Source organism: Pelodiscus sinensis, chromosome 17, assembly GCF_049634645.1.
Source record: "Pelodiscus sinensis isolate JC-2024 chromosome 17, ASM4963464v1, whole genome shotgun sequence".
NCBI classification, from domain to species: Eukaryota; Metazoa; Chordata; order Testudines; family Trionychidae; genus Pelodiscus; species Pelodiscus sinensis.
The window spans coordinates 15,065,958-15,089,150 of NC_134727.1; the positions used below are offsets into that span (position 1 = coordinate 15,065,958).

The 23,193-nt window shown below is 46.4% G+C and overlaps 1 protein-coding gene across 11 annotated transcripts in view; it reads left to right on the forward strand.

The window, feature by feature from the left end:
• The first annotated feature begins 5,530 nt into the window (after positions 1 to 5,530).
• The window catches only part of PWWP2A (PWWP domain containing 2A), a 48,017-nt gene continuing 30,354 nt past the window's right edge, over positions 5,531 to 23,193 (forward strand). For 6 of the 11 annotated variants that reach the window (XM_075900209.1, XM_075900208.1, XM_075900205.1 and 3 more), the window contains exon 1: positions 5,534 to 6,413. In XM_075900209.1, the coding sequence (XP_075756324.1) occupies positions 5,635 to 6,413 (779 nt within the window). In that variant the 5' untranslated portion in view covers positions 5,534 to 5,634. Of the gene's footprint in view, positions 6,414 to 6,875; positions 6,946 to 23,193 lie in introns of those variants that run through there. The other 5 variants (XR_012896309.1, XM_075900202.1, XM_075900201.1 and 2 more) reach the window with 4 other exon arrangements.

The following is a 23,193-nucleotide window of genomic DNA, read 5'->3' on the forward strand; positions in this document are numbered from 1 at the left end:
AGGCAAGGACTTTCAACTCTACTGCTCTCCAGGTGAACAGGAAAAGCTTCAGGAAAATGTGAATTTCATTTCCTGTGTGGGCAGCATGGTGAGCACACCTCAGAGTAAGCAGCTCACCTGATCATGAATTCCAAGGATTGCAGACGAGCACTAGCATAGAGCATGCAGGAGATCCTGGGCCTTGCTGTTGTGTGGGGAGAGGAATCTGTTCTCGCAGAACTACGAACCAGCAGAAAAAAGGCTGATATCTATGCCAAGAGTGCAAAGGGTCTGGAGGAGAAAGGCTACGCCAGGGACATTCAGTGGTGTTGAATGAAAATAAAGGTGCTGAGGCAGTTGTGCCAAAAGATGAAAGTTATGTGGGCATGAAGCCACCACTATTAGTATAGTATACTGCACATACTCTCTAGAAGTGCTTATGTCAATGCAAGATGCAGTGTCCCATGGATAGGTGTCCCAATATACAATGAGCTATCATCCAACTTGCTATTTTTTTGAGAAGTTTTGGAAATGCAAGGTGGAGCAGAAACAAATTATGCCGGGGTGACTGGGAGCAACCAGCTCAACTTCTCACCATGCAACTATTTCCATCCTTCAATGTCATCTATATTCCATTATTGTAATCGCTTTAAAAAAAATCCTACATACCCGTGGCCCTCCTCAGTGTCTGCATAACACACACAAAGACAGCACAGCTCTATTATTGTGATAAGCACTGCAAACACAATCCTCCAGCAAATTTGCAGAGTCAGAAGAAGAACCAGAATTTCTTTGAGGTCAAGTTCCTGAAAGTTGCTGGTGGTGTTCACAGAGCACCTGCAGATGAGGAGTGCCACTTCTGGGCCTGAGAAATGAGTGCTGGATGATGGGATTGTATTGTAATGCAGGCTTGAAAGGATAAGCAGTGTCTGCAGAACTTCCTGGATCTGTGCATCAATCCTCACCTCAGCTTTCCATTGCAGTTAGAGCTCAAATAACAGTGAAGGAGCAAATGGTGATTGCATTGTGGGAACTTGCAAGACCAGCTTGCTTGTGGTCAGTGGGAAGTGATTTCAGAATTGGAAAATTCACTGTGGTAGTCATTGTGATGCAAGTGTGCAGGGCCATGCTATGTAGGATTGTGTCTCTCAGCAATGTGCAAGACATAATGAGTGGATCTGTAGCAATGGAGATTTCCAAATTCACTAGTTCTATCCTATCCCCACAAAAACTAATTCATTTCCTTCCCTCAGATTCATCAATATCCTCCTTCCATTTTCACCACTGATTATTTGTATTATAGCAATCTCTAGAGACTCCAAGAACAGAACAGGGCCATGCTGTGCTAGGTACAGGTAACAAAAAAGAAAATCCCATCTTGAGAGAGTTTGTAGTGGCCACCAACCAGTGGATCGGGATCTACTGGTAGATCTTGGAGCCTCTGACAGGTGATCCTGACTGGTTTGGCCAAGAGGCTATCAAGTGCCGGCACTTCAGTTGCCCCTCCCCCTACTGCTGTGTACTTCCTGCCCTTTGCGTTGGAACTGCATCCCTCCACCCCTGGGAGCCTCCTACTTGCTGTGCAGGGCAGGGGAGGAAGAAGAGGGGCGCTGATGCCTCCTCTCCCACTTTGTATCCTAACTCCACAGAGCAGAGAGAGGCCCAACAGGAGTTAGGATGGAGTTTGCTGACTGCTTTTGGTAGTGGGGCAGGGGCAGAGGGCAAGGGTGAGCCTGTCTTAGCCCCACTGCACTACCACCCAGGAGCCCACATCCTGAAACCCTACCCCAGTCATGAACGCCCTCCTGCACTCCAAACCCCTGCCCAGCCCGAAGCACCCCTATATCCAAACACCCTCCCAGAGCTTGCACCTAGAACTCCCTCCAACACCCCAACTGCCTGCCCCAAGCTCAGCCCAGAACCCCTCTCTCACTCCAAAACCCTTAATCCAAGACCAGAGCCTGCACTCGAACACCCTGCCCCTGTCTGATGAAAGTGAGGGAGGATGGGAGAGGGAGGGAGTGAGCAGGGGCAGGGCCTCAGAGAGGGGACACAGAGGAGGCGGGGCCAGGGTATTTGAGTTTGAGGTAGATCTTGAATTGTACTTAAATTCAAAAAGTGATCTTGTGCTTAAAAAGTTTGGAGACCACTGGTTTACAGACTACGTTTATAACAGAGTGCAAGAGCAGGATGAAACAGGAAGATGATTGTCAATGGTGCACCTGAGGAGACAAACACAGTAAAACAAGCAAGTTTGTACATAATAAATGAGTCTCTTTATCACTTGCCTTTGGCATAACATACCTCCAAATACAGGAATAGCTTATGCTACTGTATTTCTGCATCTGGCAGTAGATCAGAGCGGCATACATATTTGTTTACATCATTTCACAAACACTTGGCTACTGAAATGTAAATGAAACTGTAAACAATCCTTTTACATTCATTCTCAGGGCTGCTGGAGACTCTATTAAGTATAAATGATGACAATGTTAGCATTTTAATAGATGCTATATCTGCCATAAGTAACACTTCTGGCAAAGCAGGGTGATTTCACAAAGCAACATTGCAATTTTTGAAGAGGAATTCTTCCATGTTACTCCCATCCTTTGGAAGAATGAATTTAACATAACAAAGACCCTGCTGAGCTGAGCTACTGGATCTCAATGTCCCATTAGTTCAATGGCTGAGTAGCCTCTTTGTATTGGTTGGTGACTCTTATAGGCTCAGAAATTATTGGCATTCTGCTCTACTAGGCCCTGGCTACACTACAGAAATGAACTGTGGCTAACTGAAGTGATGGAACATCACTGGTTTAAGCACTAATGGAACAGTGTATCCATACTAACGATGGTATTTTGAGATAAAAACCATGACAGTTTTGGCTGCATCTGCAGCAGTGCTGTTTTACAACTTCGCCATTGCCCTACTTCCTGAGTATGTTTCACAATTCCTAACACAGGCTTCTGGAACTTATTTTTGTGCTGCTTTCACTGGGAACTAATAGCTTGCCTTCTACTATTGCTTAATTGAGTAGGGCAATAAGTACCTGATTTTAGGGAAGGGAATCTCAGTTTTCTAGTCTCTCATCTGAAGTGGGTTGTGCCCAGGAAAGATCATGATACCATCTACATGTTTTGTTAGTCTCTAAGGTGCTGCAGGACTTTTTTTTTTTTTTTTTAAGTTTCATCTGTTGTCAGAATTCTGGGAAGCTGACATAACATAAAAAAAGAGCAGAGACCTAATTCTCCTTCTATGACCAACCCTCTGCTCCTGCATCCCTCTGAAATGAAAAACATTTCTGAATCATTCATAGCCATTGAAAACCTTTTGGGGACAGAACTATTTTGTTCACAGCACACATACCAGAATAAACAAAACAATTCTGAAATACAAAACTGAGATCTTACATCTGAAGTGAAATTGAAATCATTGCACTGGGGCAAGTTTTGAAGTTAAGGTATTAGTAAGGTATTATTCTGTAGAATACTAGCAACAGACATATTCGGCCCTGAGGGCTCCTAAATGGTTGCTCTTCTTTGAAAGCATGATGGCTTTAGGAAACAGTATACATGCCTTTAAAAATATGGTCCAACAAAATGTTTAGAGATGGTTTAGGCATTAATATTAACGTTGGGTAGTTCTGGAAAATTGGGTTGGTTTTGTTTTTAACCACAAATCATACAGCCATCTGCTGTTTCTCCCTAACAGAGATCCATGCAGGATGGAGAATAAACACTGCAATTCAATATCCTACTCTCTAGTACTAACCTTCCCACAAAATACACATTGTATTTCAACCACACATCCCTTAAAACATTAAATTACCTGGGAACATGGTATATTGTATAGAACAGAGCAATTCAACTATTTTATATTTTAAAATTTCTTTTAACTCAGGATCTACATTTCTAAGGCATTTTCTGTCTCTAGAAATGTATCTACGTACACATAAACCCTTTACAAACTATGTGAGGCTGGTGCTGCTAACACTAGGACCTAATTTACTGTTGCCCTACAGCTTATACAGTCAGTTACACCAGTACAAAGAGAACGTAAAACATTATCAACTTGGAATGGTATTTTATGCCTTTCTTGCATTTGTGATTGAGGCCCATGGTTCTTGGGACTACAATGGAGCATATGAATGTGGTAGCATGTATTGTTTGGCAGCATGTGGAGGATCAGATTCTGCTTATACACAGACCTCTCCAGCTCCTTTTGCTATGATGGAAGGCTGCAAACCCCAGCTTTTGGATTATTTGGTTTTATAAGAAAGATCATTATAGTTATTACTTGCATTACATACTAGTATAATTGCATGAAACTCAATTTTCCCAGTATGGAAAGATTAAAGGCAGTGTATACAAGTAGGCTTTGAAACTGCAGAGGGATTTGCTCCAGTATCCTTGCCAAAAAATCACTATCCCACTGTCATTGCTTTATGTCAGTTGCCTAATTGCTGCCTTTTAACAGAGAGGTGGCTACATTTCAATGACGCTATAACCCCCTCTAGAACCCTTCAAAAAGATAACTATAAATTTATTATACATTAAAATCCTTAAAACATTAGATTCAGGTAATTACTTTACCACGTATTTCACTCTCGGCCAATGGTTTATTCCCTGTAATTGCATGAGGGATGTGTGTTAAGTTTTACAAATTACATTCGTGCTAAGCATCTCTTCTCTGAGCTTTCTTCTTTCCAATATCTACTTTTGTCTTTTAACCTTCCAATTGTCTCCTCCACTTCATCCCTTCACATCCATGTCAACTTACCAAACTATACAGTAGTGTCTGATTTACAGCATTCCAAGTTTGAATCTGGGGAAGAATGACTAAAACTAGCAGTTTTCATAGTTTTGGGGCAGAAGAGGCTAGTGTTGATTGAGCCAAAGTGTATATTTATCATTTGCTTTTTTTCTCCTTTCTTTTCTTCATTTTTGTTTTGTGTTTAATATAACCTTTTAGAAAATGTTATAGTTCTTTACTGATTTGGCCACCTGTTTTTGTGTCAATATTTTTTCCTTCTTTGTTCCTATTTCTCTCCATTTCTGGTCCCTTTTGCAATGAATCTTGCTCATCCTCCCATTGTGGGCCCCTTGGAACAAGAGTTGGCAAGATCATTATTATTTGTGCTGGGGCAACCTCTGAGTCAGAATCAGAACGCCAAGGTGCTAGGTTCTGTACGGAAATGGAGAGTCTCCATCCCAATAAGCTCCCAGTTTTGAATTACCTTGAGCTAACTCCCTCTCATGCAAGCAAACTAATCTCACACCTCTCTAACCTTAACGCCCGCCTCCCATCCCCGCCCTTTCCTGCCGCTCACTCAGAAACCTCCCTTTATACTGAACTCCTGATCTAAGGCGCCTCTCAGTGTGACGGACGTAACTCTGCACCAATTAGCAGCCTCTCAGAGGGCTTAAGGCCGACGGGAAGCGTCCCTGCGCCAATAGGAAAGCACAACTGCCTCCAGCAGCAGGCTCCTTTGATCTTTATTAAACTCAGCCCTTTCTTCCTCTTCCCGACCCCTGAATGGACGGAGTCGCAACTAGCCAATGAGAAGTTTCCTTTCGGCTCGATGGACTTTCCTGCTCTCCAGTAGGATGTGAGATTCGAGCCACAGCCACCAATGAGGTGTGAGTGATACACTCAATGGGCGGGCTCTCCCTCCCAGGCGGGCGGAGAAGGCCGCGGTTATCGATCCCGCTGCTGGAGGGAGGCGGCCGCGAAGCAGCAGAGAAAATGGCGGCCATGGCTGCGGAGGCGGCCGAGACTGCAGCGGTGCCGGGTGACGCGGGAGCGGGCGAAGCCGAGCCCGAGCTGGAGCCCATCCCAGGCAGCGAGGCCGGCGCAGACCCCCTCCCCGCTGTCAGCGAGGCTGTGGAGTCGGCCGTGCCCGATGGGGACGAGGCCGACAGGGCAAAGCTCACTCTGGGGGAGGCCGAGGAGCCGCCTCCGCCCGTAGAGCTCGCCCGAAGCCCGGCGAGGACTCAGGAGCCCCAGCGTGAGAGGACAGACCCGGAGGACGCGGAGCTGGGTTCGCCCCAGGCCGAGCCCAGAGGAGCGCTCAGCCCGGAGCCCGAGGACGCGCCGCAGCCCTGCCCGCCGCCTGCTGGGCACCCTGAACTTCCCGAGGAGAAGCCGCAGCCCTGCCCGCCGGCTGCTGAGGGCCCCGTGGAGCCGGAGCCCGGGGAGGAGCCGTGCCGGCCGGAGGAGGAGGAGCCGGATGCTGCTGGTGCTGCAGCTGTAAAGCCGGAGCCCCCGGCCGCCGGCTCCCCGGTGTCCCCGGCCGACGGGGCGGCGGAGCCTCCGCTTCTGCCTGGCTCGGAGGTGCTGGTCACCCTTGACCACATCATCGAGGACGCGCTGGTGGTGTCGTTCCGGCTTGGAGAGAAGCTCTTCTCCGGGGTCCTGATGGACCTCTCCAAAAGGTGAGATGTCGCTGGGAGCCTGCCCGAGCCCCGCCCGGCTGGGAAAACCGCTGCTCCCGGCCGGGGGAGATCCGCCCTAAGGGGAGATCCCCGGCCCGGGGCCCTCGGGGACTTTCGCAAAGGGTGATAGCGGGCCTGGACTCCGCAGGTCCCTCTCAGCCGCCTCCTTCCCTCCCCTTTGAGAGAAGGAATTGGGGGAGCCAGGCTCTGTGCAGAAGTCACTAGTCTCCATCCTTCGTGGAGTTAAGAGGCAGGGTTCTTGGGGCCATGTTACCCCTTAAGCTCTGTCTAGTCGTGAGAGGGAAGAGAAACTGCCCCTTATTAATTACTACCTGTCTGAAAAACCCAGCCCTTACAGCAGCAGGCTAAGCCTGAGGCCTGGCTATGGTGAGTAGTAACGGTGCCCCAGCAGCCTTGTTGCTTTGAGACAATACCTAACAGCACCTTCTCCGATCGACAGCTGTGATGGGGATGTAGCCTCTGCTGCTGCCACACACGCTTTCTGGTCCTCTGGCCTACTACTGGGTTAAAGGTAAGGGAAAGGCCTGTCCCTTTTAAGTAATAAATACAGCACAAAACGGGTCCCTGACCAACAACCTCCGTCTCCTCCCCTCGTTTTGTTTTTCTTTTTTTACAAAAGAGTTATTGCTTGTGGGAAGTAGAAAATGAGATCAGCAGGAAGAGCACATGGCCATTTCTTTCTAACTCAGGATTCATCTGGGCCTTCCTAATACTTCCCTGTTAGTAACAGTCATGAGTTTGAGCTATAGAGAATTGACCTGATCCTCCCCAAATAGGTATGTTCAGATCCACAGTTTTATTTTGGGTGCTCATCTCTGATTTACAACTTGCATTTGTCAAGTCACTTTGTATTACTGTTTGGATTTCAGCAGTCTTCAAATTGAAGAAACTTAAACAAAAAATGGTCTTTAAGGTGCTACTAGACAAACAAAACATGTAGGTAGAAGTGGGTTTTGCCCATGAAAGCTTATGATACAGTCTACATATTTTGTTAGTCTTTAAGGGGCTACTAGACTATTTGTTATTTTTTAAGTGTTTCCTGTTACAAACTAACTTGGCTACCCCTCTGAAGCTTTCAAATTGAAGGTTATTGGAGCCCTGGTAGGTTTTCTGATATGATTGCTCCTTGTGTCTGGGGAGAGGGTTAGTCTTCCTGTGAACCAAACTTTCTCCTCAAGGAACCAATGTCCTCCTAGTCAGTCTGGACCCAGAGAGACAGTTTTGTCAAATCCAGCATTTCAGGAAACTTTGAGCGGAGTAAAAATTGTTTAAAAAAAAAAGTTTGTAATGATATAAATATCTCCTTTCTTTGATGTCTGTAGTTTGATACTTCAACATAAAGCAAGTACAGAGCAAAGTGAAAATAGCCCAATCATTCTCACTACCTGTGCTATATGAAGCACAAAAAGTAAACAACATAAACCTTGGAAAACAGAATTGCAAAAGTTCTTACTTGGAAATTCAAAATAGTGGTCATGACAGAGAACAGGCATCAGTTTTCAGAGATTATTTACCTTTGCAGTCTCTGTTCTCAGCGCTTCCTTTAGAAATGGGGCAAATGACTTTGTGCATGCTTTCTCTGGGCTCAGTTTGCTTGTTTTATGGGGTTGATGTTTAAAGAGGTTTATGTCCTCTACATTCTGTGAACCTGTTGGAAACATCTTAAAGGACCATGGAAGCTAATCATACAACTCTGAACTTAACCAGCTATGGTTTGAAAAGCCTTTATTAAATTGATTTCAGACTGATAGTTTAAGTGCACACACTTCAGTATTTCACACTAGAAAATTCACGAAGTGGTGATGGACCATTCAGTTACTCACCTATTTAAGCTCTGTGTATATAAAAGAAACATTTCCTGTGGGACGACTCAGTCAGCATCCCCTCACTGTGTCCACAGGAGCCAGGCCCCACCCACTTCCAGCCTGCCCCTCCCCGTGCTCACCTACAGGCTGGGTGTTGGGGCTGTCTGCCCTCCCCATCCCAGTGGCCAGGGTATGGCTGGAGGGAGTCATAGCTGCCGCAGCCTGAGCCCGACTTCCCCCCCCCCCCCCCCCCGTTTCTGGTGCGGCCTGTGCCCAGCCCCTCTCCTGGCTGCCCAGGCAGGGGTAGATAGACTGGGACTGGTGTAGCCTGGGCCCGGGCCCGCTCCTGGCTGCCCTGGGGGGGGGGGGGGCCAGAAAGACCGGGACTGGTACAGTCTCTGCCTTGCCCGATGGCATAGGGGATGGGGGAGGCAGAGCTGGGGCAGGCAAGGCAAAGAGCTGGGGCGGGCTGGGTGCAGGGCTGAGTCCCTGGTGGCTGGGGGGCAGTGGGTAAGAGCCAGGACTGGCCGGCCAGGAGTGGGCAGGGGCCAGGGTGGCTCGGCCCTGTTCCCTCCCCAGCGGCCTGGGATGGGAGGGTCAGGGCTTGGGTAGCCTCAGCCCCAGGCCCTCCCTATCTGAGAGGGAGTTTGGTGAGTAGCAAGCAGGGAATACAGTTCCCTAGCTTTTTCATAGAATCAAGCTGGACAAGACCTCAGAAGGTTGTCAAGTCCAGCCCTCTGCCCAAGGCAGGACCAATCCCAACTAAATCAACCCAGCCAGGGCTTTGTCAAGCCGAGACTTAAAAACCTCTAGGGATGGAGATTCCACCACCTCCCTGGGTAACCCATTCCAGTACTTTACCACTCTCCTAGTGAAATAGTTTTTACTAATGTCCAACCTAGGCCTCTGTAACTTGAGAGCATTGCTCCTTCTTCTGCCATCCATCACTACTGTGAACAGCCTTTCTGCATCCTCTTTGGAACCTCCCTTCAGGAAGTTGAAGGCTGCTATCAAATTCCCCCTCACTCTTCTCTTTAGCAGACTAAACAAACCCAAATCCCTCAGTCTCTCCTCATAGGTCATGTGCTTCAGCCCCCTAATCATTTTGGTTGCCCTCTGCTGGTCCCTCTCCAATGCGTCCACATCCTTTCTATGGTGGGAGGCCCAGAACCAGACACAATACTCCAGATGTGGCCTCACCAGAGCCGAATAAAAGGGAATAATCACTTCTCTGGATCCGCTGGCAATGCTCCTAATGCAACCTAATATGCCATTAACTTTCTTGGCTACAGGGCACCCTGTTGACTTCTATCCAGCTTCTCATCTGCTGTAATCCCCAGGTCTTTTTCTGCAGAACTGCTACTTACCCCAACCTGTAACTATGCTTGGGATTTTTCCATCCCAAGTGCAGGACTTGACACTTGTCCTTGTTGACCCTCATCAGTTTTCTTTTGGCCCAATCCTCATTATATTCTTTTGTGGATCTGGAGTTCAGACCCTTAGATTTGCTGGTTCTCACTGTGTTCAGTCACTTGCCATTACATTACTCTGGATCTTGTGTGCAAAAACAAAAAATACTTGCATCTTAATCACTTACTTTTGACTAGTGATAGAAATGTAGCCGTGTTAGTCTGGGGTAGTTGAAGCAAAATGCAGGACAATGTAGCACTTTAAAGACTAACAAGATGGTTTATTAGATGATGAGCTTTCGTGGGCCAGACCCACTTCCTCAGATCAAATAGTGGAAGAAAGTAGTCACAACCATATATACCAAAGGACTTTGGTATATATGGTTGTGACTACTTTCTTCCACTATTTGATCTGAGGAAGTGGGTCTGGCCCACGAAAGCTCATCATCTAATAAACCATCTTGTTAGTCTTTAAAGTGCTACATTGTCCTGCATTTTACTTTTGACTGAGTGCATTCCCTCAGATGTACATGTCCGTGACTTCTGGCTATAAAAATTCTCACCATGGAGGAGCGGCCACCTTTTTGATTTCTGATATCCCTTTGAGACACAAAGCCAAATACATAGAAGCACTGTGGATCCATATGGATGAGAAGCTGCCGCTTGATTCTTTAGTAGTGCAGCTTCAATGCATTTATGCTTCCAAATTGCCCCAAAACTTTTGTTAAAGGTAAGAGAAAGTATTCATCCAGAGTTTTTGGTGGAAAGCTTAGTGTTGTATTACTACTTATGGGCTGATGAGGGAATGATGCATGTTCTGTGTCTGTCCCTCTGTCTGTGTACAATGGATGGTCCCTCTTTGGGTGGATATGGGAGGTAAACTTGCTAAAACCAAAGGGATGAGAATTGGACTTCTTTACGTAAATACTCTGCAATGTCTTGCTAGTGTGTTACGAATGTATGTGAATTGGCAAATGAGTTCTGGATTCAGATCATGAAAAGAAGAATGAAGTACAGGCAGTCCCCAGGTTACGTACAAGATAGGGACTGTAGGTTTGTTCTTAAGTTGAATCTGTATGTAAGTCGGAACTGGCGTCCAGATTCAGCCGCTGCTGAAACTGACCAGCGGCTGACTACAGGAAGCCCGAGGCAGAGTTGCTCTGCCCCAGGCTTCCTGGAATCAGCCGCTGATCAGTTTCAACAGGCTGAATCTGGACGCCAGTTCCTACTTACATACAGATTCAACTTAAGAACCCCAGGTGTCCCCAAGTCAGCTGCTGCTGAAACTGACTAGCAGCGGCTGAATCAGGACACCTGGGGCAGAGCAGCTGGGGTGCTGCCTGGTTGGTCCAGTAGCGCTGAGAGCGGCGCTGCGGGACTAACCGGCAGCGCCCCAGCTGCTCTACCACAGGCGTCCCGAGAAAAGCCTAGTCTGCTGGGGGGGCGCACTAGCTGCGCCCCCTCTCCCCCCTCCCCCCAGCAGACCAGGGAGATGTGGGCGGCGGGACCGAGACGCACCGCGGTCCCGCCGCCCGGGTTCTCTGCGTCTCCCTGGTCTGCTGCCCCCCCCCCCCCCCCCCCCAGCAGACCAGGGAGACACGGAGTAGCTTTTCTCGCCCTGGTGGACGCGGGCGGCAGGACTGCGGCGCGTCTGGGCGATCCTGCCGCCGGTGTCCTCCAGGGTGAGAAAAGCCCCGTTCGTAAGTAACCCGGGGACTGCCTGTAATAAGTTAACTTTAGAAATGTAGTATGTACTTAGAATGTTTCAGCACTTTAACAATTAAGATTTTTTTAAGATAAAACTTAACTTCTGTGCTATTTTTGTCTTACTGAATTAGTTTATCTAGATTCTTAGGTTTGGTGGCCTATTATTGCCTTAGGACAGTGCTGTCAGTATCAGAAAATGCTGCAGGCCACTTCACTTTCTGAGGTGTATAATTCCTGTAGTAGAATTCTTTTAAAACCCTCAAGGCTACGTCTACACTGGCATGATTTTCCGGAAATGCTTTCAACGGAAAAGTTTTCCGTTACGCGCATTTTTTGGAAAAGCGCGTCTAGATTGGCAGGACACTTTTCTGCAAAAGCACTTTTTGCGGAAAAGCGTCCGTGGCCAATCTAGACGCACTTTTCCGCAAAAAAGCCCTGATCGTCATTTTCGTGATTGGAGCTTTTTTGCGGAAAACAAATCTCTGCTGTCTACACTGGCCCTTTTGTGCAAAAGTTTTTCGGAAAAAGACTTTTGCCCGAACGGGAGCAGCATAGTATTTCCGCAAAAGCACTGACAATCTTACATGAGATCGTCAGTGCTTTTGCGGAAATTCAAGCGGCCAGTGTAGACAGCTGGCAAGTTTTTCCACAAAAGCAGATGATTTTGCGGAAAAACTTGCCAGTCTAGACACAGCCCAATAGTTTTAACTAAACTCTTTCCTGGAAGTATCTGTTTACTGAATTTTGCAGCTTTTTTTAGGACTTCGGAGAATTATTACACTGTGGGAGAAACTTAAACCAAAAGCCCTATAAGTTCTAACATAAGTTCACTTGAAACTGAGGAAATCCTAATACAGAAAAAACATCCATTGGTGCTTTGATCCCACCAGTTCATCTACATTTGTGGAAGTTTTTCTAAACCTCCCCAGTGCAGACATGGCCATCGCCTAGAAATCTGCTTCTCCTAGAGATCATGACTTTCATAGGAACTGACATATTTAGGAACATTTTTTATAAGGATAGAAAAAGCTAATCTAGTCCACTTTTTTTGTTTTTCAGTGATGACCAACATCTTCAGTTACAGGTGATAACCTATTCATGGTGATCACCTTATGCTGTGCAGCATGAGGATTAAATAGCATTTATATTCTAGCAAGTGGAAATCAGACTGGTGTTTCCTCATTGTGATATGGCAGTGAGTTTGAAGGTTAACTTGTGTGTTTAAGAAAAAAAAAAACTTTACTGCGGGAAATGCATTGCCCTTTTACATTTTAGTGCTGTCACTTCTATTGTGGGATGGAAGCACAGCCAAAATGCCTTCATCCAATTTTGTTGTTCTATGAACCTCTGCTACTTCTGTTTCTGCTGCTGAAGTGAAATGCTAGCCTTTGTATTTTTTCCAGCAACGTTTTAGATGAGGTCAACAATGCATATATAAAGGAATATTGTCAATTACATTTTTAAATCGACAAACATTTTTTGTTTGTTGAAGAAACACCTTTAAATCATATACCCTATATAAGTTTTCATGGCCCTCCTCACGGTAGTGCAAATGCCCTAATTGATTTTTATCCATACGGTGTACCTGAGAGAGAAGATGTATTATACCTACTTTTACAAATGGGGATCTGAGGCACAAAGTAATTTAGTAGCTTCTCTGTGGTTACACAGGAGGTCAAAAGTTGATCTGGGAATTCAGCCATTGTTTTGGTCCTAGCCCAATCCCCTTGACAATTCTAATAGAACATTCTTCATACTCAGGACCTAGATCTTTTATTAAAATGAGTTTTTGTATCGAAGCTGACATTCTAAAATATCTTTTGGGAAATTTAAGATCAAGCATCACTGAGACCACTCTGATCTGCTTACACTCCTGCCTGCTGCTGATTTTTAATTCCAGTAGTACAGTTGCCTATAAGCTCCCTCTTGCATCTCTTGACGAAGATAATGCTTAAGAGCTCCTCCCCAGTGCATAAGTGGTGGTGGTATCCTAATGCATGAAATGGGAAGGGCAACTGACTATCAAAAACAAACTGATCACGCACATGGTGAACTTGGATAGAGAGATTTTCATGAACATTGTGATTATAGCAATATCAGTTGCCATCTGCAAAAGTTGTTGGACAGAGTCTTCTTTTAAATTAATGTATTTCTAAGCATGCAGATGTATTGGTTTCTGATACCTGCTATGATACAATGCTACCTGTTGGCTCAGAATTGCTTCAAAGCTCACACTGCACCTGAAGGAAGCAGGTGTATAACACTTCTACATCTTAAGAGGTGATGCAAGAGTTCTTTCATCATTCTTGAATGCCATTCCAGGATTAGGGATGTTAGTGGGCAATAGAATAGTCGACTAATTGCATGAATTCTTAGTGGTTAGTCAACTAACCTGTAGTCCCTGGGAGTGGGGCTAGCAGCCAGTGCGCTTCCAGCGCTACTCCCAGGAAGCTCTCTGCCACTTCACACTGCTTCCTCTGCATCAGAGGCAGCAGTGTGGGCTGCCAAGCGGGAGCCGGTTGGCAACGGGTGCTCGGACTGGCTGCCTGCTGCTCTGTGTTGCTGCCGCTGCCCTGTGCTGCTGCCTCTATACAAAGGCAGCAATATGGGGTGGCAGCAGCCCCTGGCAACAGCACGGGGGGAGGGGGGGAATTCCGGAGCCGGTGGTGGGTGGAACCTGCTTCTAAACTGGCTCCTCCCAACTCCAGTTCCTCCCTCCCCCTCCCCCTCCCCCTCCCCCTCTCTCCCCCCCCCCCCCCCCCCCCGCTGCCTCTGATAAGACTAGGCTTATCAGTTAATCATCTAGTTGACTACTCATTGACATCCCTATTCAGGATTAAAAACTCCCTTGGGCTGGGTTGTCTTAGATTTTTTTTTTTTTTTTGGTACAGTGAAGTTTTAATTTGCTCCTTATGTCTAGTTGACTTTTAATGTTTTCTTGTGAATGATCATAGAATTTTTAACAGAGAGCTTTTGTTTCTAGCCCTGGTATTTCATGATTTACTGAACTTTGGACATTACAATTCTGCCATAGTAATCTTTTTCCCTTTTTTAAATTTCATGATGATAGCTCTGGAAAGAACCACCATGAGAGCTAGAAACCAAAATCTTCTACCATTTGAAAGCCTGCGATACCAACATTCAGAGAAGAGAGCATTTCATCTCTAGAAATCTGAAATAATGTCGGATAGTTCTATGAAAAATGGCTTTTGGTTGGGAACAAGATGGTATATTAGAATGACTTTCAAAGCAGAGTTGTCATGTAATTGATCTAGTTGGTTTGACTGAACCGTGTAAAAAATCTTCAACTTCTCTTGTAAAATTACTGTTGTTTTGTTCTGGTGTTCTCTCACAATATCGCAAGTGGTTAGAATCTTAGCTGCATCTGATCACATAAACTGATCATCATCTCACTGGGGTCTATACCACCTTCTGCATAGGTACGTGAATTCACAGTTGGTTAAATTGTTTTAACACTAAACTAAAGTGAAAAATATGCTTAAACTTGAATCTTTCACTATTGGGACTCCAAGGTTTAGTAATGATATAGGTAAACTCTTCAGATATTTAACCTGGCTGTCCATGAAGAGGTAAATAATTTTTTTCAATCAACTTCCTTAAACCAGTGTCACTTCTGTTCAGTACAGTACTGAAAAATTGTCTAAATTCCATGTTGTCTTGAACAGTTGTTTAAATTTTTGCATGGGAAGGAACTACAGTGTAGGTCAGGGTGGGCAATACTTTGTGATCCGGGGGGGCCCACTCCGATAATGTGGAAAGTGGTTGAGAGCCGCACTCTTCCATGATTAATGGAGGAGATGCGGGAGTCTAGGGATGAAGATTGGGGTAAGGGAGGAAGCTTGGGTGAAGGAAGCAGTTGTGACCTAGGGCACTGGACTGAGGTGCAGGGGGGTTGGATTGTGACCTAGAGCAGGGAATTGAGGTGCAGGGATTTGGGTTGTAAGCTGGGGCAGGAGGGGACTATGACCTGCACCCTTTGACCCGTACCCCATGCCCTTTAACCTCTGACCCCTATAGCCCATGCCAACACCCTCTTGCCCTGTGACCCTGCCACTCCCTCATCCAACACCCCTTTGTCTCCCCCCCCCCACCCATCCCAACACTTCCCAGAGCAAGGCTGCCCCCCTATGAAAGCGTGGCTGTTACTGCAGCACAGACAGGGGATGCAGCTGTTGACAGCTCGTGCACTCCCTCCATTGCACTCCCTCCCTCCCCAATTGCGTCTTGTCCCCCCCCCATGGGTAGGGGTGGAGAGTGGAGACCCAATTGGGCCACCGTTACTGAGGAGGGAGGAGAGGTACCTCCTCCTGCTGTCGCAAGTGGCTGTGCAGGCATAATGCTGAGCCCCAGCTGGCTGTTGTTAACTGGGGGGAGGGGCAGGGGGCAGGAGGGAGGCGCCGTCCCAGCCCTAGTGCAGCCACCGACAAAAGTGGCCATGTGGGCATGGGGACCTGTCGTTTGCAGTGCATGTGCTCCCTCCTTCTTTGTGCCCCTTTGTTCCCCAAGTATGGAGGAGGGAGGAAGGCACTTCATGCTCCACTTCCTCTTGTGGTGCCTCAGCCATAATACGATGGCTGCCAGAGCTGAGTCACTGTGAACAGCTGGCTTGAGCTCTAGCAGTTGCCATGGCCAGGCAGCAGTCCGTGGCCCTGCAGTTAGGAACTGCTGCTCTATAGTACTGTTTTTCCTTCCTTATCTGCAAGGTGTCATGAAGGGTATGGCTGCAGTACAGTGTAAATTGGTATAAATTATGTCACTCAGATGTGAATTAGTAACCATCTTGAGCGACATAACTTACACTGACTTGAGTACTGTTGTGGGCGGCACTGTATTGGTGGGAGAGCTGTTCCTTCCCTCCCTCCATATAGCTACTGTGGCTTGGAATAATTAAATAAAAGGAGCCATTGGATTAGAGCAGCTATGCAGAGAGTTTACAGTAACACTTTATTGTAGCCATAGTTTAAGAGTCAATCTTTTTTGTGACTAAAAATATAAAAACAGGCAGCAGTTCTTTAGAATTGTGAAAAAGCCAGATACGAAAAGCTATTTAGGAAATGGCCACAAAATATAAAGTTTCTCTGTAGTGACTGTTCTCCTCCATAAATGGGCTGTTGGGTGCTATTGTAATGCAGATCATTAAAAAGAATTATGGGGATGTCAGTTGTGATTGAATTGAGTTCTCAGTTAAAGTAGAAATTCTGTTATTTATGTACTTGTCTCCACTATGGGGTGTGCAGTGATTGATCCACCTGCAGTCGGGGAGTCAACAGGAATCTTTTTCTGCTGACTCCTCTTTCTTCTTCCCCCTGCAGATAGACCCCATGATAAGTAGATTTTTAGCTACATCGCAGCTTCACCTGCTAGCGTAAATCAAATTGTCACTTAGATCGACCTATCCTGGTAGTGTAGATCTGCCCTAAGAAAATTACAGCATGTTTTCCCCAAAAGCTAAGCACTTCATCCAAGTATAGAACAATATTTTTGGAAAATCAAATCAATCAAATTAAAATGAATTTTAAAATGAATCTAAGGTGTACCCTTTATTTGACTGCTGTCTGAGGAGTTCCGCTGTTTCAAAGAGGGGTTTCTAGTAGGGAAGTAAGGGACTAGTTGGGTAGCTTATTGGGTAGTTGAGTCGACTACTTGTATTCAAAGGCAGTGAGGAGGAGGGACTGCTGCTGTGAAGCAACCCCTGTGTGGGGGAGGTCCCAACTCGTTGCTGGGACCGCCGCGCACATGGGCTGCTGCCAGCTGGGCACTCATCCTGGCTCATTCCTGGCTTGCACCAGGTGCAGGACCAAACCATTTAAAAGGCAGTGGGAGCTGGGCAGCCACACGGGGGTTTGGGCCGGCAGCTGGTGCAAGCTGGGACTGGGTATGGCTGCCTATGGAATAATGGAGTAGTTGATATACATTCTAATGACTGCTTGATTATTTAAATACATGTCTCTTAACGTCCCTAGTTTTTTTTGCTTCAGGTTTGCACTCTACGCTACCAAGTTTTGCTGACAAAATTTATGGCAACACCCAAACGTCATCAAAACAAAAATCGCCAGAGGGTGTTCACATTGTCAGCAGTGGAGATGTGAACATGTAGCAGAGCACACAATTAACCAATGAGCCTGGGCTCCTCCGTCAATCCTAATGGTTACACGCTGTGGCCCTCCCCCTTCCTCAGTTGCTTCTGAATCCGAGGCGGAGGAGTGGTATGTATGGGGAGCTGGATTTTTAAGCGGGCTCCCTGTGCATGCCAGCTCTCCATGAACCTTCTGTCCCCTCTCCCTGCCTCTGATACAGGGAGGGAGGGAGGACAAACACATATTGGTTCCCAGGGAGCTGCCTGCCCTTTCTCCTCCCTCTCTCTCCCCACTGCTGCCTGTAAATGTGTAGCCACTGTAAATGTCAGCATTTACATGTTTACAAAAATAAATGCATTTTAATATCCCTAGTCAACAGATCACATACATATTGGGGACACCACCATCAACAGACTGAGCAGTATGTATTCCACACTGCAGCAATGTGGGAAGGCAGAGTTGATCCCACTGGAGTTCTCCCACAGCCTCATCAGCTATGGTCTCGATACATCCTTTGTCGCCCTCTTCCGTGCAGCAGCTGCCTGTCTGCTGCTGTGCTCCTAGTGTAGGGTAGAACAGGAGCATTCCAGTGATTTGTTGTTTGTTTCCCAAACAGAGCAGCTCACTTAGGGAGAAGGGTGCATCTCTGCATGGCAGCAGATCAAAACACTGAGCATAGCCATCAGGAAGGTATTGTGGGATACTGGGGGAAGCCAGTTCTGTTGACAAAACAAACCGAATCTACACAGGTTAATCCACAATAAAGGAAAGGGAAAAGAACAAAGCTTCTCGGAGGCTTGGAAGTTGGTTGCCAAAAGGCAGTTTTTGGTGACAAAACTTGATAGTGTAGACACAGCCTTAGTAATACAACTTCTAGCTGTTTTTATGTCAGTGTTTTCTTTTGGTGGTCAGTGAGTTTCTTGCCTGTCATTGTTTGCAGCTGCAGACCCAAAGGTGGTTCTGTGGGTGGGAATTTTCCAGTGAACGAAACTGATTGCCTTGAACAAACGGGGAGCTACCAGTATGCAGGTGCAAGTGGTAGAATGTTTTCTCAAATTCAGTGTGCTATGTGAAGTAGGGGTGTAAAATCCCATTTAATTGGTTAACTGATTAAATGGGGACAGAGGCTGAGCTGGATCACTCCTCTGCTGCAACAGGCTGCATGGGGCTGGACCATCGCCCCATGTCATACAGGGTGGAGGTCTACTCCAGCCCCCACTGGTTAATCATAACTGGTAAGCTTCATCCATTAAAGGTGTTGCTTACTGGTTAACCATTCACATCCCTAAGCCCAGTCTTGACCTTCAAAAAACCCTATTGAACATTGATCCAGGTCCTCTGAGAGATGTAATTGTTAAGGATGTCAACATGTAGATGACTACATGATTAACCAATAGTCTGGGTTTATCAGTTAATCCTGTTGACTACATGCACTGCCCCTCCCAGCAGCCTCTGTATCAGAGGCAGCAATTGGGTGGGGGGTATGCTGTGAGAAGCCAGCTTACGAGCAGGCTTCTCACAAGCACCAGATCCACCTGCCTTCCTAGCCCCCGCACTCCTGCCTTGGATAGAGGCAGCTGTGTGGAGGGGAAGGGGGGCAGGTGGAGACAATATGTGCAGGGAGCTGGCTTTTAAGCTGGCTCTGCGGACCTGCCTCCCCTTCCCACCTCCCCCATCCCACCAGTTCCCCACAAGCTGTCTTCCTCAGTAGCACCAGCTCCACAGTGCCACCTTCCCTGTCCTCTGGGGGAGGGGGAGGCTGCTGGGAACCAGTGTGTCTCCACGTCTTGCTGACAACAGAGGCTGCTGCTGCAGAGCAGCCTCTGTCTGTGGGGGGGCTCGCACCCCTGCAGGCAAAGGTCCATCTAGCCCAGTATCCTGACTGTTAGCAGTGACCAATACCAGATGCCCCAGAGAGAGAGAACACAACAGGGAATCATCACGTGAGCCCTCCCTGTCATCCAATTCCAGACAAACAGGATTTGGTCCCAGGACAGACCCTTGGGGGACCCCACTAGTTAACTCTCTCCACTCTGAATACATACCATTTATTCCTACCCTTTGTTTCCTGTCTTTTAACCAGTTATCACTCCATGTAAAGACCTTCCCTCTTATCCCATGACAACTTTATTTAAGAGCCTTTGGTGAGAAACCTTGTCAAAGGCTTTCTGGAAGCCTAAGTGTACTATATCCATTGGATCCCTCTTGTCCACGTGTTTGTTTGACCCCCTCAAAGAACTCTAGTAAGGCATGATTTCCCTTTACAGAAACCGTGTTGAGTTTCCCTCAACAAATTATGTTCATCTATGTATCTGACAATTTTATTCCTTACTATAGTTTCAAATAATTTGCCCAGTACTGACATTGGACTGACGGGTCTGTAATTGCCAGGATCACCTCTAGAACCCTTATTAAATATTGGCATCATATTAGCTATCTCCCAGTCATTAGGTATGGAACCCGATTTAAAGGATAGATTACAAACCACAGCTAATAGCTCACATTTGAGTTTTCAAAATTCTTGCATGAATGCCATCTATACCCAGTAATAGAAATGTAGCCGTGTTAGTCTGGTGTAGCTGAAGCAAAATGCAGGACTATGTAACACTACATAGTCCTGCATTTTGCTTCAGCTACACCAGACTAACACGGCTACATTTCTATCTGTTCTGAAATGTGATTTGTCCTTTTTCATGTGTTCATTTTTTTTAATTGTATCCTTTGGTATATATGGTTGTGACTATTTTCTTCCACTATTTGATCTGAGGAAGTGGGTCTGGCCCATGAAAGCTCATCATCTAATAAACCATATTGTTAGTCTTTAAAGTGCTGCATAGTCCTGCATTTTGCTTCATCTGTACCCAGTAATTTGTTACTGTTAAGTTTATCAATTTGTTCCAAAACCTCCTCTGATACTTTAATCTGGGACAATTCCTCAGATTTGTCACCTAATTCCGAGTAAAATATTTTTTGGTAGTCGACTGGAGTATCGACTTTCCCCCTCTCCCCCCCCACCACCACCACCTCGCTGACTCTGTTGGCGGTGGGGGAAACAGGAGACAGTTCCCCTTAGCATTGGCTCTATGGTGCTGCCCTCTCCCGCTGCTCTACCAGAGCCAGTGTGGGGGGAGGATAGGGGAGGTAGCTTTAGCAGCAGCCTCTGTCTATGGCGGCCCAGGATGGCTGTGTGCAGGGACTGTTCCGGCAGCAAGCCCTGTCCATGGCTAGCCCTGTTTGCAGCGGTGTCGGAGCAGCCTCTGTGGCGGACTGGGCTGGCTGTGGACAGAAGTTGCTGCCGGACAGGGTTGGCTGCTGGACTCAGCACGAGTCAGGACCGAGCAGTCTCGGCTCGTGCTGGTCCCAGATGCTGCGCTTCTTAAATGTAGTAAGAGCCCAGTAGTTTCCAAGTACAAGAAGGATTCACTAAGTCCTGCTCATTAAGTAAACCTCCATGGCATCATGCATCTTTTTAATAGTTGTGTGCATATGTTCAGTCTAAAGAATACTATGGATGAGTCCTAAATAGGTTCATAGTTGTAGAGGAGCTTCTATAACCTGTACCCACATTTTCTGTCTTCAGTCTTGATTTAACTCGCATACAGGCTAAAGCTTGAATATTTCATGTTCTTGTGGTAGGTCACTCTTCTTGAACAGAATGCTGAAAGTGTACATCACTGGTTTCTCCTCACTACCCTTTAGAGAATTTGAATGTTGATATGCTGATATGATATAATTTCATTTATATTTTTTCTATAAGTGAGAAACTTGCAGCTTTTGGTTTTTACTGATGGTGCTTATCTAGTATATACATAATTACAGATGTCCATACAATTGGCCCTAATTGTTCATTAACTCTCATAGCTCACAGGACTTGTACGTTATAAGCTTTATATACTTAACCAGTGGTGACTTCAAAAATTTAGTGACATGGTAAACTTGGTAATTATTTTAAAAGTAAGATTGATTATGCTCCAGTAATTTTTCCTTATTTTGATTGTGCCCTATTTCTGCTACATCATGTTTGAATCATTCTTTGTTCTTCTCTAGGATTGCAAAATCTCCTCTTTTTTTTTGTTTTTTTTTGTTTTTTTGTTTAACCATCCCCTCATATTCTAAGCCAGTGTTCCATAAACTGGGGTCTGTGGACCCTTGGGGAGGCAGATGGTCTGTGTGTGCTGCTGTTGCCTCTGCCCCGAGTGCCAACTCCACAGCTCTCATTTGCCAGGAACTGTGACCAGTGGGGGCTGTACCTGCAGGCAGTGGCAGTACGGGGAAAACCCTATGGATCCTACCTGCCTGGGAGCCATTCCCAGAGGGATGATATGTCAGTTGTTTCCAGGAGCCACAGGAGATAAAACACTGCTCAGTTGAAGCCTGCACCCCAAATCACTGCACCAGTCTAGAGTCTGCACCCCACAGGAAAAGGGGGAATGGAATGAGCAGGAAGATGGGGCCTCGGAGAGGGTTATGTCAGGTCCTTGGCCTTGGGGAAGGGAGTAGGGTAAAGGGTGGGGAGGAGCGAGGGGGAGAAGGGGCTTAAGGGTCCCTGAAAAATTTTAAATCAAAATGGAGGTCCTGGGGTTGCTATAGTTAGAGAACTGTTGTCCATAGCACACAGGATCCTTACCAGAACTAATGGCCATGCACTTGGTTCATAATCTCAAGAGGCTGAAATGACCTCTGACTGGTGTGTCAAGCTAGTTTCTTACTTAGATGATGCAGTGCATTGCAGTGAAATGTTAATAAGAACAGTGAAGTCTTCCCTCATCTATATACTGCTGAAACAAGGGGACAGGCCCTAGTTCCTACTGTCACACAGCTTCAAGCCAGTGTAACCAGCCCTCTTGCTGGAATTCTTTGGTAGGTGGCATGCAGTAGCATAGCATTTTCTGCAACAACCCCTTCCTGATGTAGGTGGCTTTTTTTAACTTCTTGTTTTGTTTTTGACAGAAAGGCCTGGAACATCTCTTGGAGGCTCATATCAGCCTTTTGTAATTGAGAGCAGCTGCTGTGAATTATGCCAGGCCTGGGCTATTGCCTGTTTAAATACCTTTTGCCCTGTGCCCTCCAGTTGTGTTTGGCACAGAACAGACTCTAGTGTAGGGTGGGTAACCTTTTTTCGGGGGAGGATGGTGTTGAGGCTGTTGAACCACATAAAAATAGGTCAAGAAGGCCACTTACAAGTGTGTGTGCACACGCACACCAACTCCCCACCCAAAAAAACCCCTTTCTGTTCTCAAGTGAGAAGCAAAAAACCCCCAAAACCCAAAATAGCCTCCCCCTCACATTCAACTCGGGATGCCATGACCTGCCCCATTCCAGCCATTTGATGCCCATGTTCCAGCCCCGTGGAAATAGCCAAGGCTTTGGGCTTCAAGCCCATGTGCAGAGATTTGCCATGGGTCAGATTAAATTAAGCAAGGTGCCACATCCAGCCCATGGGCAGAAGATTGCTCACCCCTGCTCTAGTGCAAGATCTTTCCTGATCTGCATGTGAGAACCTAGGATGTAATTGTAGGTTGTCTAATGTCAAAATGAATGAAAGGAAATCTATAGATTATTGTCCCATCGACAATATTAATCACTTATGGTTGGAGTCATGTACCAAGAATAAACTGTTTTTTGTATTTAGCAGATCATAGAAACTGGTAACTTCTAGGGATGACACTGTTTAGTACAAAGTAATGCTGTATCTGCGACATGGACTCTTTTTTAAGCAAGAGCAGGGATGGGCAAAAGG